A 24,763-nucleotide genomic window follows, 5' to 3' on the forward strand; every position below is an offset into this window, starting at 1 on the left:
CTGAAGGTCTGCTGGAGGCCGATTCTTTCCCCTTCCCCTCCCAGCCACACACCTCCTGACTCCTCCCCTACTTGGGAGGACAGGGAAAATGTTCCTGAGATGGGAGCACAGGGGTTCAGGCTTACACAGGCCAAGGGGCAAGACAGCAATCAGGCGTAACAGGTTTTATCTGTTTATTTAAAAACAGAATATCACTTTATATACAATATGCACATATTTACACAAAATATACACATAGAAATGGGATATTAGATTCAAAGTCCTGGGCTGGCTAGAGAGCAGGGGATGAGAGCCTCTCCTTTGGTCCACGAACCCAGCAGATTCCAGGCCAAGCAGGCTTGGGCATGAACTCTAGGCATTCTGGCTGAGTGTGTTTGGGTGAACCAGGCAAAAAGAGATTTCCTCTAACCCCAGCCCCCATCCAGGGAATCTGCCCAAAGGGCCCTGAGACAGGGACCCAGGAACCACTGGGGGAAAGGAGGCATTTTACCCAAGCACTACCTTCGCCTTACCTGGACTCCCCCCTTCCCTTGGTCTGTAATCAATACCTTCTCTGCCCTCACCACAGCTGAACCAGGAGCCCTGTCACCAAGCCCCAGCAGCTCCTCAGAGGACCACAAACAACTGTGGGTATAACGAAAAATAGAGACAAGGCTAGGGAAAGAGTTGAAGGGCTACTAGGGCCAAGGCCCTGCCCTATCCTCCCTTAGCCAGTAACCTTGGAGGCTCAGCCTCCTAATTCAAGCCCCACCAGCTCCTCAGGCTGCCTCCAAGGGGCTGCCTAGAGGAACATGTCTTAGGAGGGGCACCTTTCAGAGCCACAGGAATTGACCCCTGATGGAGTCCAAGCAAGCAAGGCCTAGCTTTGCTGAATTCCAGTGTAGAACTGTAAACAATCGTAAACAATTCCAGTAACAGATGTCCAGATAAACCAAAAGCTTTTTCCCCCAGAAGTTTTTTTCTCGTATTAAAGGATTTGTAGTGGTACTCCTTGAAGAAGCTCCCCCGGTGCGGGTTTATTTACAGAAAATACGTACCTACAGCAGGCCCAGGGGCCACCAGAGGGCAGAGGGCTTAGTCTGTGACAGTTGGAGCTTCTGGTAGAACCCGAGCCCAGCTGGCTGCTTCACACTTTCCCTGACCACTGTCAGGTGGGGGTAGCCTGGCTCCCACCACCCAGGAGGCTAGATTCCAGCCCAGCTATGCCGGCGCACCTGGATCTGGCCCTGGGTCTCGGTCTCTCGCCTCCAACCTCTGCGACACTAATACTGCTCTAGGGTTTGAGGGAAATACCTGCATTCACAGGCAGAGGTCACACACAGCCACACAACACCATATAAACCCCCGACATTGTTCCCCACACAGGCACCCGGATCCTGGGGCACACACACACCGTGCTTCACTTGGACTCTGACCTGGCAGCAGGGACACACTGTGGCACACACTCAGGACACAGTCACCATTCCGGGCACTCACAGCCAGCGACACTCACACAAGCACAAATGCACACGCAGTGACCTGCATGCTCGTGGGAGGGACTCAGCCAGTGGAGTCCTCCTGTCTTCGGGCAGAAGGGTTGGTGGAAAAGGTCGAGCAGTCAGTGGGGTGGGGGGAGCATCTTCCTCAAGAAACGAGGGCATTTAAGAGGCCCCCAAGACAAGCTGAAATCCCCTATGTCAGCAGAAGAGCAGGCCTAGGGGAGGGAGGCAGGCCTGGGTCAGACCAGGTGCCCCCGGCCATTGATGTAGATGCCATTGCCCGTGGGCTTGGCCCGAAGGGTCCCATTCTCCTGAACAAAGTGGTTCATGGCCTGTTTGATGCCTTCATCCTGATCTTCCTCCTCCTCTGCCCTCCCAGGGCCTGGAGACAGCAGTTCAGTCTGTGTTTCAATCTCTCTCACCGTGGTCAGCGTGGAGTAACTACGGCCCTCTGGCTCTTCACTCTGGAGACCAAAGGCAGAGAGCAAGTCAGGAGCCAAGACAAGGGCAGCCAGACACAAAGCTGGGCACAGGTGGGGCAGGGCGGGACCAGAGGTCAGGCACCAGCAGGGGTTTAGGTTGTATCAGAGGTCAGGGGCCAGGAACCAGGGATAGGCATGGGGAGGGGAGACAGGAGCACAGAGCGTAGCAGAGATGTGGGCTGGGCAGTGAAAGCCAGAGCTGAGGGGAGTGGGACTGGTGAGGGGGCTGCTGACACACCACGTCTGGGACCAGGAGAGGGGCCTGAGGAGAGTGGTGGGAATACCGGTGGGGCCGGGGGGCCTCACCATCACAGAGCAGCTACTGTTGTCCTTGAGACTATCAGGGTGGCCCTCGGCTCTCAGCCCTACACTCTCCTCCGGCTGCAGGGCCCGGACATGGAGGAGGGGTTAGAACAGAGCTCAGCATCCTCCCCTCAGCTTCTTCACCTCTGTCCTCCACCAGCCTCCTCCCTGATCACCTGTCCCCCTAACCCGACAGGTCCACTCTCTCCTGGACACAAACACCCTCATTCCCCTCCTCCACCACCCAATCCCACCCTGGATTCAGTGACAGTGGCTTCCCAGAGCAGCCCCTAGGCCAGTGCTGAAGGGGGCCTTCCAGAGCCCCAGCAGACCCAAAGCAGCTGCAACTCCAACTTCCACCCCCAGCCCAGCCCCAGCTATGAGTCAGCAGTCAGACCCGGAGAAGGCCAGACCTGGTGCTCCTGTTTGCAGAGGGGCCCAGGCACAAGCAAACCCCAGGGTGGCCACACCCATCATGCACCCACCCTTGGCACCCACCTGGCTTCTGGGGTCTGTGTGATGGGAATGCAGCCTTCGGATGGAGTTCTCCCTGGTTAGGGTCAGCTCTTCCTCACTGGGAAAGACACTGCCTTGTCAGGCTGAGGGTAGTGGTAGCCTTCCGAGGTAAGCCCAGCCTGGCCCACCCTATGTGAGACAGGGCTAGAAGCTCTGCTATCTCTGTGAGTGTGAGTGTGTTCCTGTAGGTGGTGGTGTGGCTGGGAATACTGGCTGAGACTCTGTGTATGTATTGGAGTCCTGGTGGTGTAGTGGTTAAGAGCTTGGCTGCTAACCAAAAGGTCAGCAGTTTGAATCCACCAGCAATTCCATGGGAACCCCATGGGACGGTTCTACTCTGTCCTGTAAGGTCACTATGAGTTGGAATCTACTCGATGGCAATGGGTTTGGTTTTTGGTTTTGTGTATGTATGTGTGTGTAAGGGGCCTGAACAGCATGTGTGCTCCTGTGTGTGCCCACAAATGTGTGTACTTGGTGAACTCAGGTACATCCATCTGATCCTCAGCCAGCTGTGGTCCAGGCCCAAGCTCTTTCTCACCTCTGGAAAGACCCTGCCTATCTCTCTGGTCCATAAGCTTCCCAGATGTCAGTTCATCCAGGCTCCTCTCTCTCCTCGGTCCTGGCCCACCTTCTGCTTGCCTCCTCTTGGTTCCCAGCTTCATCTACCCACCCAGGAGCAGCCAGTACTCACTATTTCTGGGTCATCTGCTGGGCCTTGCGCCGATGGTATCGGGACATGAGCACCACCACCACCACCAGCAGGCAGAACAACAGTGCGGCGATCACGCCCACTGCCACCACCGAGGCAGATACCAGGTCCACCTCCTTCACGCTGGCATCCTGAGGATCTGCTGGAGACAAACCACTGTCTGAGGAGAATGCCCAGATTCCCCACCCACCCCAGGTCTCACAGCCCCACACACACTGTCCTCCCAAAACGCATCCCAAACCACCCCCTTGCCCGATCCCAGCAAAATACATACTGTCCGGTCCCCGGCACTTAAATACTTTCCCAACTCACTCCCTCTGTCCTGCTTCCTGTTGCCCCCACAGGGCTTCATGCCCAGGACCCTCAGCTCTGCTCCCAGTGCTTACCAAGAACATCCACAGCGACCTGAGAATCCCTTGAGGAAAGCTCATTGCTGACGTGGCAAACGTAGGTGCCACTGTGCTCAGTGGTCAGCCGGGGAAAGCTCAGGGTGGCCCCTTCCACTCGAACCCCACTGGGCAGAGGCCCATCCAGCCTGGAGGACAGGGAAGCTGATGGGCGCCGGCTGGGGCGGGCTGAGGCTGCCACCACCCAACGTGCCTGGGCAGCTCTCCACCTCCCTCCCCCATGACGTCATCTAGAGCCGCCAGCTGTTCCCACGGGGCCCCTCCTTTCTCTAGGCAGGTCTAGGCAGAGGCCCTTCTCCCTGCCGCCCATCCTGACCCGGGCACCCCCCACACACACTCGGGGAAGATCCACACGCGTGCCATCCCACATGCGCCCACAGGCATCACGTCATACAGCACTGGGTACCAGGACAGGGCTGGAGGGGGACACATACATGTTATAAAGTCCACACAACAGGGCTCTCCACTCCTATCTAGGCTCAGATGTACATGGAAAATGTGACCGCATTCTCCAACACCCGTGATGTTGCGTGGCAGGGCACATGGACATAGCCCCAGGCTCAAAGCCACATGCACAGTTTATATGCTCACATGTGAGAACATGCCTGTGCACCTGACCCTTCCCTGATTCTCTGGACGCTCAGACCTTGGAAAAATGCCAAGGACTCCTTGAGGGAACTGCTCAGGGGCAGCAGGGGTGCTTCAGAGGGGCCGGCCATGTTGTTCTGATTAGATGAATGTTAGTTTTACAACAATTACAATCAGCTGCACGTTTTTGCTTTATGTATTTTATGTACTTACATAAATATATAAAACATTAATATTTAAATTCTGTGTCATATTTCACAATTTAGAAGTTAAGGAAAAAAGCCAAGGACTCCAGCACTCTGATTTTTTTTTAGCTTATTCCCAACCAATGACCATGTATCCTAAATTTCCCGGGGCTACCCAGTAATAAGATCTGGTCACTTCTTGCATATTCTTGTATTGACCTGAACATGTGCCCCAATTTATTTGGGGTTCAGAATATGTTGTCCCAGCCCCATAAAGAGTGGATACTGGCCCTAAAAAGGAAGGATGTGGGCTCAAGCTAGCCTCTTCCCCAGATCTGGGTCCTCACCGTGTCCAGTTGTACGAGGGAGGGGGCTGCCCTTCACTCAGGCACTTGAGTGTAGCTCCTTCTCTGCCCACGTGCCACAGCTTTAGGTCTTCAAGACCCCTCACAGAGGCCTCAGTAAGAACTGGAATGGGAGGTGGGAGGAGAAAGAATGGGAATGATGCCTTTGATTGTGTTGTTCCTTGAAGAGTCCCCGCCCCATGCCCCATCCTGCCTGGAAGAGTCTCCCCCTGCCCTTCTCCATCCTACTCATCAGCTGCCAAAGCCTAGCCCGGCCCCACCTCACCAATAGCTCCACACGGCTCCCTCCCCTCTCTGAGCTCAGAGAGTCCACCTTGGTTTACCTGTGCAATTAATCTCTAAATCCCTTAGGGTAGCGATTGTGTGGCCCTTTTTCTGAATCCCATTTGGTGCCAAGCGTAGTGCTAGTCACAGAACAGGTGCTGTATATACGCTCCGTGACTCTTTGGAGGTTTAACAATCATCTTCGTTCACTCACTTCCTTAACAAACATTTGTTGAGGGCCTACTTTGTGCCAAGTGTTGGCTTAGTATGAATCAAAAACAGTCCTATCCTCTCAGGGACTCAAAGTCTAATGCTGGGAAAACTATCTACTGTTTACTAAGCACATTCTATGTGCTAAGCCCTGTGTAAGGTGCTCTGCATTCATGGTTTCTCATTCCCACCAGAACCCTGTAAAGCTGGTATAATTATACTCATTTTGCTGATGAAGAAACTGGAAGTCTAACAAGATTAAGTAACAGCTGATAAATAAAAGAATCCGCCAGGTGCTCCTTGGAAACTCTACGGGGCAGTTCTACCCTGTCCTATAGGGTCGCTATGAGTTGGAATCGACTCGACGGCAGTAGGTTAGGTTTTTAGGATAAATAAAAAATAGTAGCGCTAGAGCTGTCCCAAATCCATCTGTCTCCGAACCTTAAACTAAGGAGCCTTGGTGGCTTGATGGTTAAGCATTTGGCTGCTAACTGAAAGGTCGGAGGTTTAAACCTACCAGTGGCTTCCCGGGAGAAAAGGCCTGGTGATCTGCCCCCATAAAGATTACAACCTTGGAAACCCTATGGGGCAGTTCTACTCTGTCCTGTAAGGTCACTGTGAGTCAGAATCAACTCAACAGCACACAACAACAGACCTTCAACTGTGTATTTTACTATGTGCTTTCAATTCCATTTTTATATTTGATCCTCCCAACAGCCCTGGGAAGCAGAACAATCTCCTTTGTAAAGACGAGGACACTGAAGCTCAGAGAGGTCTAATCAATTTACCAAGGTCATCTGGCTTTGGACTCCAGGTCTTCTATCTTTGGACTAGTGCTCTCTCGGCCACATGATGTGGTCGCTAGGATACAGCCTGGCCAGCCTGGTATGGCTCATGGTTCTCACCAATCCTCTCAGAGCCCATGAGAGTCCCTACCCAAGCATCCCAGTACTCACAGGCCACTTGGAGAATGTGGGTGATCCTTTGGTCCTGGAGCAGACCAGGGTGGGACACCACGCAGGTAAGAGGTTGCCCATTCATGCTGCGGCTGGGCACCAAGTGGAACTCTGAAGTGACAGCAGCGGAGCGGGAGTGCTTGAAAGAGCGGCTAGAGGCCGTGCCCTTGACCTCTGTGTCCCAGGTCACACTGGGAGCCGGGCTCCCCTCAGCCGTGCAGGAGGCTGCCAGCGTCAGGCCCTGGCCCTCTTCTAGTGCTGGACCAGGATTCAGCGAGGGCAGAGGAGGCACTGCAGGTGGAGGGAGATCAGGTCAGGGGTCTACACAACTCCCGTCAGGAGGCCCAGCCCCCTCCCATCTCAGTCTTGCACAGGTGCAAAGTTTCAGGCCCCTTTTCCCTCTTACTTCACCAAAGACACCCATGAATGGTAGAATTTCAGATGGCATGGTGGTTAAGGCCACGGCTGCTAACCTAAAAGGTCAGCAGTTTGAATCCACCAGGTGCTCTTGGAAACTCTATGGGCCAGTTCTACTCGTCCTATCGGGTTGCTATGAGTCAGAATCAACCCTACGGCAATGGGCTTGGTTTTTTGGGGTGGTTTGTCTTTGTACCTTTCTTCATTGTTTGAATTTTTTACAGTGAGCATGGGTCATTTTTTAATAAAAACAATGAAGTAATTAAAAAAGTAACCAAATAATAATAATAACCAAATAACATCTATATAATAATAATAATAACATCTGTATAATAATATAATAGCTGCCACTTATTAAGCACTTACTAGGGTTGCTATGAGTCGGAATTGACTCGACGGCAGCGGGGTTTTGGTTTATGTGACAAGCAAGTGCTTAATAAGTGGCAGCTATTATTATTACTATATAGATGCTATTTGGTTAGTTTTTTAATTACTTCATTGTTTAAGCACTTACTATGTGTCAAGAGGACTTGAAGCACTTACTAAGGAAGATCAAAGACCACAGCCTTCAGTATGGATTACACCTCAACATAAAGAAAGAAAAATCCTCACAATTGGACCAATAAGCAACATCATGATAAACTGGGAAAAGATTGAAGTTGTCAAGGATTTCATTTTTCTTGGATCCACAATCAACACCCACAGAAGCAGCTGTCAAGAAATTAAAAGATGCATTGCTTTGGGCAAATCTGCTGCAAAGGACCTCTTTAAAGTGTTAAAAAGCAAAGATGTCACCTTGAAGACTAAGGTGCACCTGACACAAGCCATGGTATTTTCAATCACCTCCTATGCATGAGAAAGCTAGACAATGGATAAAGAAGACGGAAGAAGAACTGACACCTTTGAATTGTGGTGTTGGCGAAGAATATTGAATATACCATGGACTGCCAAAAGAATGAACAAATCTGTCTTGGAAAAAGTGCAACTAGAACACTCCTTAGAAGCAAGGATGGTGAGACTACATCTCACATACTTTAGACATGTTGTCAGGAGGGATCAGTCCCTGGAGAAGGACATCACGCTTGGCAAAGTAGAGGGTCAGTGAAAAAAAGGAAGACCCTCAAGGAGATGGATTGATACAGTGGCTGCAACAATGGGTGTAAGCATAACAACGATTGTGAGGATGGCACCGGATCTGGCAGTATTTCTTTCTGTTGCACACAGGGTTGCTCTGAGTCAGAACAGGCTTGATGGCACCTAACAACAATATGTGCCAAACGTGGAGCCCTGGTGGCATAGTGGTGGTAAGTGCTATGGCTGCTAACCAAAAGGTCAGCAGTTCAAGTCCACCAGCGGCTCCTTGGAAACCCTGCGGGGCAGCTCTATGCTGTCCTACAGGGTCACTAGGAGTTGGAATTGACTCAACAACAATGGGTAATCTGGCAACCATTATGCTAAACACTTCACAAACATTATTTCATTTAATCTTGTCAACAAACCAATGAAGTGGGTATTATTATCTCTATTTTACAGGTGAAGAAACTGAAGCTCAACTGGCTTGTCTTAGCTATTAGGTGACAAACCAGATCCACATTCAGTCTTTTCTACTCAAAACAAAACAAAAAACCCAAACCCATTGCCGTCAAGTCGATCCAGACTCATAGCAACCCTATAAGACAGACATAAAATTTTCAAAGAGCACCTGGTGGATTTGAACCACCAACATTTTGGTTAGCAGCCATAGCATTTAACCACCAGGGCCTCCTCTCTACTCCAAGGCTGGTGTTACAAACTTCCGTGTAAATACAGGAAAATTATAAATGCTTGTATTTTTATCTTCACAACATGAACAGCCCAAGGCCGGAGTATGAAGGATTTAACTTGACCATAGGTCAAGGGCATCAGCTGACCCTGAATGCCTACAGGGACAGTGGCGGTTTAAAAGATTATTGTGCACTGAATTGTACACGTAAAAGTGGTTGAGGTGGCAAATGTTTTGTTATATATATGTTATCACGAGACAAAAAAAAAAGACTACTGTGATCTCAGACCACATTCACTGCAGGTCAGCTCAGGAAAGGTGCTAGCCCCACTCGTCCAGGCATAGGCCACACCATAGCTAGGCCTGTGTGTCTACATCTGGCCTCCACAATTTAAAAGAATGGAACCCAGACCCAAAGGAGCCTTTTGAATCAGTGTCTTTGGTGGAACTGATGAGGGAACCAGTACGTTTAGCTTGGAGAAGAGTAGATTTGGGTGGAACATGGCAAAGGTCCTCATCTCTTTAAAAGGCTGTTGTGCAGAAGGGAGAACATGCCTGCGCCATACAGCTTCTGAGGCCACAGTAATAGAGATTTCAGCTCGACGGGAAGAACTTCCTCATCACTGGACTCTTCCCACAGGGGCCCTGGTAGTCCCAAGGCTGACCGAACTATCTCAACCCACTGGAGTCACTTGGACAGAATTTCCGGATTGGGCGGGAGGATGAGCTGGGTGACTCAACTTTCTTCAAACCCTGCTGTCCCCTCGTTCTTACAGGGCCTCACATCTTATTCCCGTTCCCCTCCGCCCCGTCTGTCTCTGCGGTTCCCATGGCCGCTTCCCGCCTGCCTCCGGTTTCTCCTCACCGAGCCCCGAACCTGGTGCCTCTGCACACACACCGGCCCCTCCCCCGCCCCCTGACCTTGCCCAGCCGACTGCACTTACCCAGCACGCGGAGCCGCAGCCGCGCCTGGAAGCTGCCGGCGGGAAAGGTGCTGACGCGGCACTCATATTCGCCCTCATCGGCCTGCACAGCGTTGCGCAGGAGCACGGCGCCGTCAAGGGGGTCCCGTGGGGGCGGTGGCTGTTCAACGCGGCCCTCGTAGGCCGGGCTCACGTGCAGCCCGTATTCGGAGTGCAGAAGCGCCAGCTCCCGGGCGCCTTCGGCCGCGTCCACCCTTGCCCAAGCCACCTGCCCCACCTGCTCGTCAGGATCCCCGCGGTAGAAGCAGGGCAGTTTTGCATCCTGGCCCAGCACCACGGTCACCAGATCCGTGGTCTCCAGCTCGCCTGCTGAGCACCAGCCTGCAGGGGGCAGACAGGGGCAGACAGGATTAGGGGCGCTGCCAGAGCCGGGAAACACTTACTCATAATGATAATGACAGTAAAGGCAGCCGGAGCTCCTGGAGCATTTTATGCTTGCAAAGCGCTTTCAGTTCATTACCTCATTAGAGCCACAAAACATTCCCAAGAAGTAGGCCTTATTATCATGGCCATTTAACAGATGAGGAAACTGAGGCCCAGAGAGAGGAAGTGACTTGCCTAAGGCCACGCTGATAATTTATGGAAGAGCTACATCCCTCTCCCTGCCCAGGATTGTATCCTGAGCAATTGTGAGGTGGGAGGGTATAACAGGACAAAGATACCCAGGAGCTGCCCTCAGGAGCTTACAATCGTCTCAGGGAAATGAAATTTGTATGCATACTAGCAGGGAAGCCCCAGACACTTTCACAGAAGGCTCCACCTGCCAAAACCAAAAAACCAAACCTGTTGCCATCAAGTCGATTCATCACAGTGACCTTATAGGACAGAGTAGAACTGCCCCATAGAGCTTCCAAGGAGCTATTAGTGGATTCGAACTGCCGACCTTTTGGTTAGCAACCAAGCTCTTGACCACTGCACCACCAAGGCTCCTCAGCCTACCAAGGAGGGTAAAAGTTATGCTTTCAGTGTGGCCAGGAGCCATAGCAAAGGCCAAGAACTTTTGGTGTCTGGGATGGGGCCGCAGGGTGGGGAGGGTCTCACTAGGCCCTTCAGAAGGTTCTTCGCGTGATTTGGAGAGACCTGGATTTCCAGAAAGAAGGAAGTACTCTGTGGGAGGAATGGCTGGAATTGAGGCTTTGAGGTAGGGATGAGCAAGTCACTGAAGACAGGAAGGGCCCACGTCAGAGACCCAGAGACATGTAGTGACAGAATCAGAGGATAAGGGATGGGGAGCAGAGGCACAGGGCGATCATTTTGCACATGGACTGCGTACAAGGAGCAGTATTATGAAGTGCTCAGGGTTTTTAGAGTCAAGGACACCCATATGTATACCTCATCTCCAAATAAGGAACTGTTCTTGCCTTCATGGAACCTGAGGTCTGTTCAGGAGCAGGAAATGCATGGAGACAGATGTGCAAACATGTGATGATGGTTTCTGATTCAATGCTCAGTGGTGTGTTGCAGGTCATCTGTGGGATGGGGCAGTCACTGTGGACCCAGTCATCTGGGAAGGCCTTGGGCAGGAATTGGGTATGATTAGGAGGGGGAGAGACCTGGAAAGGCATTTCAGGTAAGGAACCAAGATGAGCAAACACCAAGAGGGTGGAAAGGCTGGCTGGTTCAGGAGGCGTTGAGGAGAGGACTCAAGGCAGAATGTATGTGTTGAGCAGGAGTGGAAAATAGGGTTGGGGTAAGGTGGGGGCAAATCAATGAAGACCTTCCATACCAGGCAAAGAAATTCAGATTCTGTAAAGAGGAAATGGAGTCCCTGGGTGGTGCAAATGGTAATGAGCTCAACTGCTAGCCAAGACATTGGCCCTTGGAGTCTACCCAAAGGCATCTAGGAAAAAGGCCCAGCGGTGATCTACTTCCAAAAAATCAGCCATTGAAAACCCTACAGAGCACAGTTCTACTCTGATACACAGGAGGTCATCAGGAGTTGGAATCAACAGCAGCTGGTTTGGTTTCTTGACTTAAAAAGGAAATGGGGAGTCGCTGAAGGTTCCTTAGCCAGGGAGTGGTGTGAGGAAGCGCTGATGTGTAGTTTGAGTAGAAAATAGGGACGCTGAAGACCAGGAGGCCGTGGCTGTAGCCCTGGGGTGGTGCTGCTGAGGTGGGGAGGAGGGGACAGTTCCTGGGGGAAATTTGACAGGATTTGGTGACTGGCTAGAGAGATAAGGAGAGGAAAGACTCAAAGACAATTCCTAGGATTCTAGGATGGGCAGCTTTTGAGGGAAGCAGGGCCTAGGGAACCTCATGGTTAGGATGAAACAAATTTGGAGCCATGGAATAAATCATGTGAAATATAGGTACGGGGGCTGAGGGCAGAGTGGAAGGGAACTCTAGGGTGGCAAGAACTCCTTGTCTTGGAATTTACACCTGCAACTCCCAACAGTTTGTAGTCCCTGCCCCTGCCCAGCACCTCACACGCCCTGCTGCGCCTCACCTTTGTCATGCTTTGCTCTACCCCTGCTTGGAATGCCCCCCTCCCTCTGTCTGGTAGCTCCTACTCATTGTCTGGAGAGCTCCTACTTACCCTGTAAGCCTCTGCTTAGGCATCACTTCCTCCTGGAAGTCTTCCCTGCCCCTCCACCTAAGGCAGCATTAGGGGCCCTTCCTCTGTACTCTCCATTATCCTAGCACTTTATCCCGTGGACTGTAACTGCTATTTTCTTGTCTTTCCCCCCCCCACCCCCCCCACCCCCCCACCAGACTGAGCCCCTTAGGAGTAGAAACTGGCTTTCACATCACTGCATTTCTGGCACATAACTGGTACTCAATGTTTGTTGACTGGCTGAATGAATGAATAGGTGAACGAATGAGAGACAGGTGGAAGAAGGAAAGGGGAGAATGAGGAGGAATGAGCAGTCCTTGGTTGGGCTGGGTAGAGAGGGGGTTGCATGGAGGTGGAGGTAGGCTAGGCTGGCTAGCTGGGTTCACTGCCAAAGGGAGCACTCCAGGACTGGACAAAGAAAGAAAAGCAGGGGATGGAGAGCAACAGGCGTGAAGAGAGAAACTATAGCCCCTCTTGGGTGGACCAGAGGGCTCTAGTGAGGCGAGCATAAGCCAGAAAGGGGGTCCTGTGGCCCTGTTGGCAGGGGTGGAGTGAGGGAGAATGCTGTTGGCAGCTGGGAGGGCCGGGCTGGGTCAGGACAGACCTGCAGGGCCGGATACCAGGGCCCTGACCTGCCTAAGCTGGTGTTGGTCCCACCCAGCCCAGCCTGGGAGTCCAGCTAACCACTCTGCTCCTCCCAGGCACCTCCACCCAGCACTGCAGGGGGCAGGGCTGCCAAGGAAGGGGAGGGATGGGGGGATGGGGGCTTCCCAACTTGTCCTCTGCTTACAGCACTGGTGTCTGTGCTAGTCACAGGGATCCCAAGCCCTGCCCCACTGGGATACTCAAGCACTTCTAAAGACCATTTCTGGGACAGTGTCAGATGGCATATTTCCTATCTCCATCCTTACGCTCACCAACCACCTGCCCTTCCCCACCACTCATCACCCACATTTCCCCCAAATGGTACCTTCTTCAGGCACAGCAGGCATTGGGTACCCAGCAAATGACTAAGTCCCAGTCCTCCTTGTCCCTTCTTGTGAGTCCAATCCCCAAGGAACAACCCCAAGCTTTGCAGGATGAGGAACTCAGTAAAACAGGAAAGTCCCTTCTGGATCTCTCTCACAGCCCCCTATTGTCCTAAATGCACTGTTTATTTAGGACCTCAGGCTAGGGCAGCACTGTCCTCCAGCTGCCACACACACACACACACACACACACACTGCAAGAGGAGAGAATGCGGGCCCTGTCCTGGCTAAACTGACCGGAGATCCTGGACTCCCAGACCAGGGTAGGCCCCGTCTGCCTCCTCCTTCTCTCCTCCACCCAGTGCCCGCCCAGCGTCAGCATGATGATGTCACCAGCCCAAAGGAGACACACTGCCTGCCTGGTGAGGTCACCCTGCAGGCGTGTGGTAGCCAGGTCTGGCTAAGCCCACAGACCCTTCTGCTGCAAGTTGTTGCTGAGGCTGGTGGACTCTGGCTAACTAGGTCCTCCTCCCTCTGACCCTCCCTGCCTTCCCCCTGGGAGCACTAAGACGCTGGTCAGGAGCCTTGGTGACTCAGAAGCTGCCGCGCACGGCAGACCTAGCCACAGCAGCCACCACCTTGCGCAAGGAAGAGAACAGGCCCAACTGGCCAGACGGGATCCCTGCCCTCGGCCTCCCCACCCCCGGCCAGGCCCCCACGGGCCTCTTTGGGGCCCTGCCCTCTGTGTACCCCGCCCGCTCCCAGACAGGCCCTCCATCAGACTGCTCCCCACCCTATGTCCAGATCCAAACTTTCCTTTCTGTGTGAGGCCTGCACTCTGATCTCAGGAGGAGAAACTGAGGCTGGTCGCTACAGATACCCAGCCATGGAACAGCATCTTTCAGGAAGGGGACTTTCTTCATAAGTGTCTTTTCTCTGTCAGCATCTCCCTGCTAGTACATGTGGGGGTACACTTAGGGGTCCTAGCAGCGGGTCTGTGAGAAGGAGGAAGGGACACATTTGGGTGAGGGCTGGCCGGTCTATGTGGTGATTCACCCGCATGTGAGGCTGTCTCCTTGCGTGAACTTGGGGGTGTTTTGTACATATGCGAGCGCACGACTTATCTGCAGGAAAGTACATGTGCTTGTCTGCGTGCGGGAAGAAGAGCCGTGTAACAGTGTATACGGGAACTCGTGTGCACACGCCAATCCATGTGCAGCCCACACCGTCTGCACGCATGGCAGGCATTCCTGTCTCGCAGAACTCTGCACACATAGTAAATATTTTGATGTCGGCTTCTCTTGGCTTCCGCATGTCTGTCTTGGCTGCCCTTGGTCAGTGGTGTGTGGCTCTGTGCCTTTGCAACCTGCCTGCAGGGCTGCCCAGCATCCCTCCCCACCTCACCTCAAGACTTAAGGGCAGATTCCTCTCAGATTCCTCAAGGTGGAGGTACCCAGAGATGAGGTCACTGTCCCTCCAGGTGATGGGAAATTGCCATCAAGGGCTCCCCAGCAGAACAAAACAAAACCTCTCTCTGCCTTGCTCATCAGGTTCCTACTAGAGGTTTTCCCACCCTTGTCCCCCCCACCAGCCACTCCCCTGGGCCCCCCAGCACATTGGCCCTCCAAGGAGTCCTCTCCCTGGGAATCTGTCAGGCCCTCCGCTGTGCCACCACCAGAAAAACCAGCTCTAGCTCCAGGCCTGGGGTAAGGGCTGTCTGGTGTAGGTTTGGTGGGGAGGGGGGATTCTGCCTGGGGCCCAGGGTGTCTAGGGTCTCATTCTCCTTAGTTAACTCTTCCCTGCCTTCATTCAGGTAGAAACAGCCTCCACCACGGAGAGCGGGAGTGAGCTGTGAGTTTGAGGTAAAAGAGGACCTGGGAGGGGAGCACTAAAGCCCTTATCCAGGACAGATGACAGAAATATCCCAGCAAGCCCTTTTCCTTCCACCCTTACCCCCATAACCTTGGCCTTGGGGTGCTAAGGAACCTTGAAAACCAAGAGTTTCTCCCTCTCCCTTCATCCACCTCCCTTACTTACCCCCCATTGTTCTAAGCCCCCCAGCTTAGTGAGAGCTTCCCAACCCGGGCAAAGCGCCCACCCGCAGCTTAGGGCCTGGGGAGGGGGGCCACACCAATCCCAAACGGAGAGGAGAACAATGGCGGAGGACGGGCCTTGAGGCAGCCCCAGCTCTGGCCCAGACACAGCTCCCAGCACAGATAAGTCCCCTAAACCCCCCGGAGCCAGAGTCTGAGCCCGGCTGAGTCACCACAACAGCCACACCGTGGGTGGGAGAACCAGAATTTGACTTCTCCCAACCTCCTGAGACACTAGCCCTCCACCCCCCAGTCCTGCCAGAAACCTCCCCCCACTGTTGCCAGCTCGGTGCCCACCCCAATTCAAAGCCTCAACCCCAGCTCTCAGGAAGGTTTGGGGGTGGGGCTCAGAGGACTATGGGAACAGCTTCTGAGGTCAGAGGCTACCTGTGCCAGTGAGAGTAATCCTCCCCGCCCCCTCCACAGCCTTCCTCCAGGAGGTTTGGAGGGTGACCCCCCAATTCTGAATTTCAACTTCTCGTTTTGGATTCTGTTCCCAGATCCAGACCTTAGACTCCTGTACTCCATTATCTCCTGACTCAGCACCCCACCTCACCCCACCCCTTCTCTTTGCCTAGACATTGCCAGTGAAGAGCCTGGGCATTCTCTCCTCAGTGGTCTTGCTCCCCGAATGTCTGACCCCCATTCACTGTGCCTGGAGGACCTGGATCCTGAGGCTGTGGTCTAGAAGATGGGACATGGGTTCTGCTGTGAGCCCCTTGCCACCATCTCTGTGGTTGGGGTCCCCTTGCCCCAGCCCCCTGAGTGCCTAAGGGGGGACCAAGGTCACTGGGGCCACGGGGCTTCCCTGGGGTTCTCCCAGTCCTCCCCACCTTGGGCAGGGAAGCTAGCCTCCCTTTCTGGCTTCCCTGGGTTTGGGTCTACAGGAAAGGGTCTGCACCCCTCTGTAAACAAGAGTAGAAAAGCAGGGACAGGGCCCCTCCCTTTCTAGGAAATGAACCTCAGAGAGCTGACTCTAACCCTCAGAAGGCAGACCTCACAGTTCAGGGAGCCCCTTGTCCTCTGATAAGCCAGGGACCAGGATCCTATTAAAGGGGTATCCCATTTGATTTGGGCCCCTTAGCCCCAGGGCAGGAGAAGGGGGAGTAGGGGAGGGTGAAGGGAGGGACCTCACCCGGAAACTCATCCCATTAAGGAGAGACAAAGAGCCATGGTGTCGTGGTGTCGAGGTGCCTCCCAAGCCTGGGCTCCTCTCCCTGTCAGGGGTGGGGCAGGGCCCTGGGGCTCAGAGCTCCTAATGGTCCAGGAATTGGGGGGAAGGGGGGAGAGATTTGAAGTAGAGCCAGGAAGGTATTACCCAGGGGAAAGCTACCCTTAGTCCTCACTGAGAGATGATGCCAGGACCCTTTTCCCCTTCTGGCCACAAGCAGACTACCTTACCAGCACCCCAGCACCACACTTCAGCCAGGAGCCAGACAATCACAGAGCCACAGAATTTCAGACCTCGAAAGCCCATGGAGATCATCTAGTGCTACCTCTTGATTTCTTGAAGTCCAATTTCCTAGCTGCCCAAGGTTACCTAGCAAATTCATAGCAGAAATGGGACCAGAACCCAGGATTGCTGACTTCCCAGTCCAAGATTTTCTTAGAGGCTTGAGACACTCCAACTTTCTGGGAGCCATTGAGGACATCCCTACAAACAGAGGAACCAGAATGGGGGGTGACAGTGCACGTGAGACCATCTGGTGCTCTGGCTGGGAGCCTGGGGTCTAAGCCTGCACCCTCAGACTGCGCGTTCAGCTCTGAGCAGGTTAGAGCAGCCGCAGCACCGTGGTCACTTTCTGGGCACCGCTTTCTCGGGCAGTCGTGGAGCCAGGCTTCCTCTCTGCCAACAGCTCCTCAGTCAGGGATTGGATGAGGTCGGGGCCACTCCCGAACTAGAAGGGGGTCTCCTCTCCCCTTCCTTGGGCTTCTCTTAGAAAGAATAGCTCTGCGTGTGGAAAAGGCAGGTAGAGGCTGTGTCTTATTCACAATTGCACCGCCAGCATCTAGTGCCGTGACTGTACCCAGTGTGTGCTCAAATGTGCTATTCTTTAAAGAGCCAGGGGTCGGGAGACCAAGACACTAACCCTGACTAGGCTCCTCACGCTGAGTAATCTTGCAGGGGTCACTTTCCTGCCTATTTCCCTCAGTTTTTCCATCTGTAAAATGAGGGAGTTGGAGCGGTGATCTCTTTGATCCCTTCCAAGTCTTGAGATACCGTGGCTCCATTCTTTAGGTGTGGGTAGATCCTAAAGGAAAGTGACTGCTGGGATCCCTGGCCCCAGCAGCCAGGCCCCACCCTCTTGGTCTATGTGAGAAGGGTTGTCTGGAAGATGGGGATTAAGACATTGGGGTAGGGGAGGTGGAGGAGTTTGGAGTTCAGAATCCTGTTTTGAAGCCTGGACCAATGGCCCCTCTACTGTAAGTTCAGGGTGAGAACAGTTCCCACCCGCACTGAACCCACACACCTAGGCCGAGTTCTCCTCCGGAGAGCTTCAGCTGTAGGGGTGAGGAGAAGGGAGTCACGGCTGGGCCCTGCTGGACAACTGAGGTTTCCTTGCTACCCATCATGGGGCTGGGAATCCAACTGCCCTATCCAGACAGTGCCCTGTCTTCCCAGGGAGAAAAATGTCCCAGTTACTCCTTACCCTGGGAACAGCCCATGGAGTCCCACTGTGTTCTCACTGAGCACACACACTCACGCACACACACACGCTCTCCCCAACTCTCAAGATAATAAGTTCCTACAATTTATATTTGCTATATACACATTTGGAGCCCTGGTGGCACAGTGGTTAAGAGCTCAAGTTGCTAATCAAAAGGTCAACAGTTTGAATCCACCAGTTGCTCCTTGGAAACCCTATGGGGCAGTTCAACCATGTCCTGTAGGGTTGTTATGAGTCAGAATTGACTCAACGGCAATGGGTTTGGTTTTTTTGTTTGTTTGTTTATATATACATTAGACAGGTAGGGGTAAGGGGTAATACAGGGTGTCTAGTTGAGGAAATGGGGGGGGAGCCAGGGATGGACAAAATGAGGCCACGCACTGTCTACAGCGTACCCTGCCCTAGACCCCATTCACCTAAATAACCCCCTCATTACCACCCTAATAGTATGTGCAGGGAAAGGGAGGGGCCAGAGTGACAGGAGCCCCACTCTTGTACAGTCCCCAAATAGGTGCCCCAGTCCTGGTGTTCCAGAACATCAAGGAGAGGGGAGAAGGGGATAAAAATGCCCTGTCCACTCTCTGGGCATCTACCTTCCTACACTGATGACTGCTGAAGCCAGCTCAGCCCTGAGTCAGCCCCAGCTCTAGTCACCAGCTCCGGAGCCCAGGGGCTGGGTGAAGGAGCCTCTGGGAAACCCTGGGGTGAACAAGGTCCTCCCCAATTCCCCCTTCCTGCCCACCTGTGGTGGGCCACTGTATCTATTCCCCCAGAGGCAAGTCAGGCCTAGGCAAGGCTTTGGCAGAGTTTGGGACCCCAGACACGGTGGCTGGCCCGAGGGGTGGGAGGGGCCATGAAAGGAAAGAGCTACACTGGCTCTGCTGGGGGCAGTACTGGCAGCTGGGTGTGAGAGAGAGAGATTGCTTCCCCAGCCCAAAGCCAAAGGAAGGAAAATGTGTGTATGTGTGTGCTGGGTTGGGCTCAAAAGCAAGGGTCCTGATGGTTCGGGCAAGTCCTACCTGTAAATGATGCCAGGAGCAGCAGCAGCAGCCAGGCCTCAGGCCCCCACATCTCGGCTCCCAGGGACAGGTGGATTGGTTGAAAAGCAGACCTGCCAAGCGTTTCCGAAGTTCCACCGAGTTCTCCCTGGGAGCCGGCTGTAGAGTTGGAGAGGGCAGTGGCCCAGCAGGCAGGATGTCACAGAGACCAGGCACTGACCCACCTGCCTATCCCACTGGGGTCTCCACAAGGGGACCCAGCCCCGTTCTACCCACCCAGCCGCAGCTACCCCCAAGAAGCCGTGACCGGGAGCTCTGAGCTCCCCCAGAGCTGCTTCCCACGCCGTGGCCAACAACAACGGCAGAAACCTGGGAACCTGCTCAGCAGGTCAGAACAGGTGCGTCTCCGGGGGCTGGGCCTGGCACAGAGACTTAGCAGCCACCGCCCCCACGGCCTGGGCTAGCTAATGGGCGCCAGGGAGGGAGGGAAGGACCTGGGGGGTGGGATCCCATCTTCAGCTCAGGGTTTACCTGAGAATGAGTAGAAGGGGCTGAGTAGGGACAGGCAAGGCCTGGGGAGAGGCCCAGGGTGGCTCAAAGAGGGAGGCACCGGGCCAGGATGAACAGGGCAAGGCCCTTGCGAGTGGAAAGGAACCCAAGTATCCCACACCCTAGCCAGCCTTACTGCCTCCCGAGGGCCTTGCTGTGTTCCCCAATCTCCTGGAGGGTCTCAGGCTCTGAGCTGCAGAACCAGGGAAAGCCAGAACTGAGGAGGGTCCTAGGAGTACTGGCCCATCGCTTATGCTTCAAATGAGAAAAGAAGCCCAGATAGGGGAAAGGGGCTTGCCCAAGGACACACAACTAGGAGTATCATGGTTTGCTCAGACACCTCTGACCATGAGGCAGGGAGCCAGTTCAAACGTCCCTGAGAAGGAGCTTAAGGAACCTCCCTGAGCCTGCCTCCATACAGGAGAAGCCAAAGGACTTATCAAGGAATTAGCCCTACAAGGACTTGCTGGTTTCTAGCGGGGTCCTCTGTCAGCCAGCCCTCTCACCCAGCTTCAACACCTACTCTTCTGGCCAGGAGTCCCAAAATTGCATCAGCACAACTTTAGTGGAAAAGGAGAAAAGGTTCCTTTCCATAATCTCCATAGCCATTTTATCCCAGTCTCTGGACAGGGACCTCATGTCTGGACTTTGCAAGGGCAGTGTTGACTTCAAATACCCTGTCCCTGTACTCCTGTAAGTATGCTTGTTACGTATCAGACCACGTGTTTCCATTTTGGATACATCACTGTGACCAGATACAAAATCTTACTAGACTGGCTGGGATAATCAGAGGGAGGGGGGCAGACTCTAAACCGTCTAATAGCTTCGTGAAGGGGAGAGGCAAGATCTCTAACAGACTGGAGTTAGAAAGTATAACTATAGAGACAGACTTGGAAGAAGGAAAAAAATGTCTCTCTAGAGAGAGGCAGAAGGAGGAATCAGGAACGGTAAGGGACGGTCATTCCATCTAGAATATTTTCCACTGCCACCACCAACTCCATCTGTAGAAATCTTATTTCTCTTTTAAGGTTGACCTCAAATGTCACCTCTTCCACGAAGCCTTCTTAGCTCCTCCCACCCAAATTAATCTCTCTTCTGTTCTTCCTCACCCTTTGCTAGTCCCTTTATTATAGCTTGTGCACTCATAATTTGTGCCATCTTATCTCCTTAACTAAATTGTAAGCTTCGATTCAAGAAACATTGATTGAGGCCTTCTGTGTGCCAGGGATTCAGTAAATGTGTTAAATTGAGGGACAGGATGAGAGTTATAGTCGGTGAACTCTTTGAGAGTAGGGCTGGTTTCATCCATCCATATCACAGCACTAAGTAGGAATGGAATACATTTTTGTTGAAGGCATGGATTTATGAATGAATGAATGTCAGTATGGAAAATGTGGTGAAGTAGGGTCAGTGAAGCAGAGACCCTGACTTACCCTGAATTACTATCCTGAACATGGGCTCTGACCCTGACTATAACCCTGCCTCTGGACTATGGCCTCAGCTCTGGCTCTAGACCCAACTCTCAGCAATGACCGTGGTAGTGACCTCTTCTTTGGGGGCTATTTCAAGCAGGTCAGGAGGTAGGCCAAGGGCCAGGCTGGGTGCCAAAACTCTCCAGTTTCTCTCCACCTCCGCCTTGGGGAGCCCCTTCCCCTCTTCAGGACTTAGGTCCCACCCGTGCCAGGGGAGGAGCCCCGCCCCGATGCTGCTTTGAGATCTATTGTGGCAGGGGTGGGGTAGGGCCAGGGGGAATGAGGTGGGGGGCATCCTGTGTTATAATTATAATTATCACACCTTGGATCCTATCGCATGATTTCAGAGGAGCTCTTTCCTTCCCACGGATTCACTCCTCCCAGTGAATTAGAACCAAGCAACCACAGGAGAAACTGAGGCATGGGGTGAGGAAGAATTTAGATCACAAAGTGGGTATCCAGTTCCTGTATCTCCTTCAGCCTTTCCATTCACGATATCCCACCTCCCTGCAGTCCTGCCAGTCAGTGTGTCTCTGAGCCCCTGGCTGGGGGCTCTCAGTCATGTACCCTCAACTCTAGCCATACGGGACACTGAAGGAAGGCAGGACTTTCCAGAGGTGTTAAGTCCAGCATGTAACCAATACTTTTTCAGGGGTATTTTCAGGTCATAGTAAACACCAGATGAGCCTTGAAGTGGGAGTAAGGGCACGACCAGCCCAAGAAGGAGCACTAGCATCAAGCAGTCACCCCCGGCCTTTGTTTGAGGTAGAGATCTTTCCCTCATCCCCCGGTCCCTCAATCATGTATGTCTCACAGGGTCATGCTCTTGGGGATTATGCCCTCATGCTTAAGGCTCTCCTCCCCTCTGTTGGGATAAAGCTTGGGGAAGGCCTATTCCCAGGTTGGGCTGGGAGAAAATACTGCAGGGTGAAGACTTTCAAGGCCAGTGCCTGGTATCCCGGATTCTGTTCTTTCTTCCTCACTGGTTCCCCATTCCCTTCATGCCTCACTACCTGCCCTCCTCCCACTCACATTCTGGGCCCTAAGAATGGGAACAATTTAAGCTAAAGTGGCATCTTCAGCATATGCATGTAAGTGACATCACAGTGCACGTGCCTGCACGCATGCGTCCATTCAGCAGGCATTTAGTGAGTACCACTTGGTGCCGGGCTGGAGGGAGGGGACAGAGACCAATCAAACACTGTCCCCGCCCTCAATCAGGAGAGATGGACACAGAAACAACTGTGATACACTCTATCCCACCATCATGATATTCCCATGCGTCTCTGTATGTGTGCATGCCGGGCACACGTGTGGAGCTGGCTCTGCGTGCGTAACTACGCATGTTCATTATCCCCATGTGTCCGAGTGTCCGCTTGCAGCCTCTATCCCGATGAATGGCAGCTGCATACCTCAGCCAAACCGGTTGGAGTGGGTTGTGCTGAAATTTTTGTTTGTGTCAATGGTACTTGGAGGTGAGTCAGGGAGGGACAGGGATGGGTGGGGTGGTGTAGGGGAGAAGAGAGAGAGTGAGGGTCAGATTGAGAGGGGAAAGGAGGGAGTGGGTTAAGGTGGGAAGGGGCGGGGGTGGGGTGTCAGGAGGATGGGCCGGGGGTAGCAGTAGATGAGAGAGCACACTAGTGAGTAATATCCTGTTTGTCTGCAGTGAGGTCCCAGGTCAGAGAAGAGTCAAAGGCTAGAGGGAAGTCCCTTGGGCTTTGGAAGAGTGGAAGGTGGATAACAAACCCAAGTGGAGCTAGTTGAAAGCATGATGTGGACACAGTGTCTGCATGGCTTTGTCTCTCTGTGTGATATTAAGCTCTTCCCGATCTGCTCACTGCCTTGGTTTCTGTGCAGTTTGTACAGAAAGGTGTTGAGGTGCTGACTGACGTGGTGGTGGGAAATTATTGACATGGGACTTGATTCTGTCCTCCAGGTCTGAGGCCATTTCAGGCAGAAGCTTCAAGGTCACTCCTCCTGCTCCTAGCTCTGATGCCTGCCACCCAGGGAGGGGTGGGGAGGAGCCCCCATCCAGAAAACAGAGGATCCAGAAGCCTTTTCTCCACTGAAACACACGTTTGCTCCCTCCAGCTGGAGTTTCACTGTGCCCAAAATTAGGATGGTGCCATCCTGCCTTCCGGGAGGTTCCATCTAAAGGCTGCCACGTGCTGTAGCTCCTATCTGCCTCTGCTGCCAGCCCAATGATCCCCAATACCCAGCCCCATCCTTTGATGACAACCACACTTTCTGGTTGCCTAACAACATCCCTCAGAGCTCAGGGGGCTGGATTTGCTTGTTCATCAAGGGCCTAAAGCCGGAGTGAGCCACCCAGGGGAGGAGGTAGCTGTGTAAAGCACAGTTGGGCTTTGTTTCTCAGAAGGCTCAGTTATGCACCGAGCCCAGAATCCAACCACCCGCCTCCTCCTTGCCCCCACTTCATGGGCCCTCCAAGCTTCTGTCAACACACGACCATGACATCAGGGACCAGGGCTTGGGCGAAGAGATAGACTGACCCTGTGTCTCTGGACGCACTGGCACTTTTAGAGGGCTCTTCAAAGAGGTCGAGGCTAGTCCAGAACCAGGAGTCCCTGGGTGGTGCAAATGGTTACCAAAAGGTTGATAGTGGGAACTCACACAGGCATACCTCAGAAGAAAGGCCTGGCAATCTACTTCTGAAAAGTCGCAGCCTTGAAAATCCCATGGAGGGAGCACAGTTCTACTCTCTAGCATATGGGGTCACCATGACAGCAACTGGTTTGGTTTGGTTTAGTCCAGAACCACAGCAGGATCTCTTGTTCTACCAAGTGGTGACAATAGCAGTAGCAGATGCAGCATCAAGGAGGGGGCAAGACCAAAGGTTGGGTGGGGTCCTGAGAATGAGGTGAAAAAATGGATTCTAGTAAGGACCCAAGGCTGGGCTCTCCAGCATCCTACCCGTTTCCACCTCCAGCCTCAGAAAGAGCCAGGCGTGACTCCCTGGGAGCCTACCTGCTGGAGAACAGGAAGGAAAGCCCCCAGGGGCCAGCCCACCCACACTGCCTGCATCCCCAAGGGCATTTTCTGGTGACACTAAGACTCTATCACTTCTCCCACTCCAGTCTCCAGCCTGGATGTTGAGGGTGTAATTCCAAACTAAAGTGCCACTTCCTGGCATTCAGCCCAAGCTCCTACCACTACTCAACCCAGCTTCCTCAGGGAAAAGCCTCCTGAGGTCTTACAATGGAGCATCGTCCTTGGACTGGGGCACTGGGGGTGGCAGAGCAGCTGCAGAGCAGACTATGGGCCTCCCGGTCAAGAGGGAGACCATGAGATCAGGGGCCATGAGTGGCAAGGAAAGGGGATGGGAGCTATAAAGATGGGGAAGAGCCTGAGGAGAGGGCTGAAGGGGTCCTGAGGGAAGAGGTGAAGAAGCCGGAAGACATTAGAGGAAAGGGGCAGGAGCAGAGGGGGTGGGAGCTGGGAGGAAGGGGGTAGAAGCTGAGAATTCCTGTAATTTGAGGACAGATTTTCTTTTAAAGTTCATTAGGATGACCCACTTTCTACATGGCCCAGAAGTATTCATTCATCTTGCCACCTTGTAAGTCCTAATTCTCTCCTTTCTCTCCTCACCAGGACCCCAAACTCATCTCTGACCTGGAGCCCCACCCTGTGTTTCCATCGTCAGTGCTCAGCAGGCAGGTATAATTGCCCCGGTCTGAGGCCAGGATGTGGTGCAGTTGTAGGGGGGCCCCAGTTCCAGATGCCCAGACTCTACTTCTTCCCACACCACCCCCCTCCCCCAAAAAAGCCAAACTCATTGCCATCAAGTCGATTCCGAATCATAGCAACCCTATAG

General features: G+C 53.3%; 1 protein-coding gene and 1 long non-coding RNA gene across 5 annotated transcripts; one reads left to right on the forward strand and one right to left on the reverse strand.

Annotated features, from left to right (window-relative positions):
• Nucleotides 1-158: 158 nt before the first annotated feature.
• On the reverse strand, nucleotides 159-19,311 carry NECTIN4 (nectin cell adhesion molecule 4). Of its 3 annotated transcripts, none has more exons than XM_049880998.1 (9): nucleotides 18,929-19,311; nucleotides 9,587-9,946; nucleotides 6,464-6,754; nucleotides 5,016-5,136; nucleotides 3,875-4,023; nucleotides 3,471-3,627; nucleotides 2,762-2,837; nucleotides 2,267-2,341; nucleotides 159-1,942 (listed from the first exon to the last, which is right to left on the reverse strand). In XM_049880998.1, exons 1-9 carry the CDS (start codon nucleotides 18,978-18,980, stop codon nucleotides 1,718-1,720), a joined length of 1,506 nt encoding a protein of 501 aa, XP_049736955.1. In that variant the 5' UTR covers nucleotides 18,981-19,311; the 3' UTR covers nucleotides 159-1,717. The 3 variants fall into 3 exon arrangements, with proteins under 3 accessions (XP_049736955.1, XP_049736953.1, XP_049736956.1); XM_049880996.1 differs by having other exon boundaries at nucleotides 3,471-3,630; XM_049880999.1 differs by lacking the exon at nucleotides 2,267-2,341 and having other exon boundaries at nucleotides 3,471-3,630.
• On the forward strand, nucleotides 19,264-24,309 carry LOC126073865 (uncharacterized). 2 transcript variants are annotated; one of them, XR_007516867.1, is made up of 4 exons: nucleotides 19,264-19,305; nucleotides 21,276-21,378; nucleotides 21,581-22,403; nucleotides 22,865-24,309. It is a non-coding gene; the product is annotated as an uncharacterized LOC126073865 (long non-coding RNA). The 2 variants fall into 2 exon arrangements; XR_007516866.1 differs by lacking the exon at nucleotides 19,264-19,305 and adding an exon at nucleotides 19,785-20,149.
• The last annotated feature ends 454 nt before the right edge of the window (nucleotides 24,310-24,763 follow it).

This window comes from Elephas maximus, chromosome 3 (genome assembly GCF_024166365.1).
Source record: "Elephas maximus indicus isolate mEleMax1 chromosome 3, mEleMax1 primary haplotype, whole genome shotgun sequence".
Classification (NCBI taxonomy): Eukaryota; Metazoa; Chordata; class Mammalia; order Proboscidea; family Elephantidae; genus Elephas; species Elephas maximus.

Excerpts from the sequence above, each read along its gene's own strand:
- NECTIN4 (XM_049880996.1), bottom strand. The coding sequence starts at position 18,980 with ATGTGGGGGCCTGAGGCCTGGCTGCTGCTGCTGCTCCTGGCATCATTT. Across the intron at positions 5,137-6,463 it reads CCACATTCTCCAAGTGGCCT|TTCTTACTGAGGCCTCTGTG; the intron begins GTGAGTACTGGG and ends CTCCCATTCCAG. Across the intron at positions 2,838-3,470 it reads CAGCAGATGACCCAGAAATA|TGAGGAAGAGCTGACCCTAA; the intron begins GTGAGTACTGGC and ends TGTCTTTCCCAG.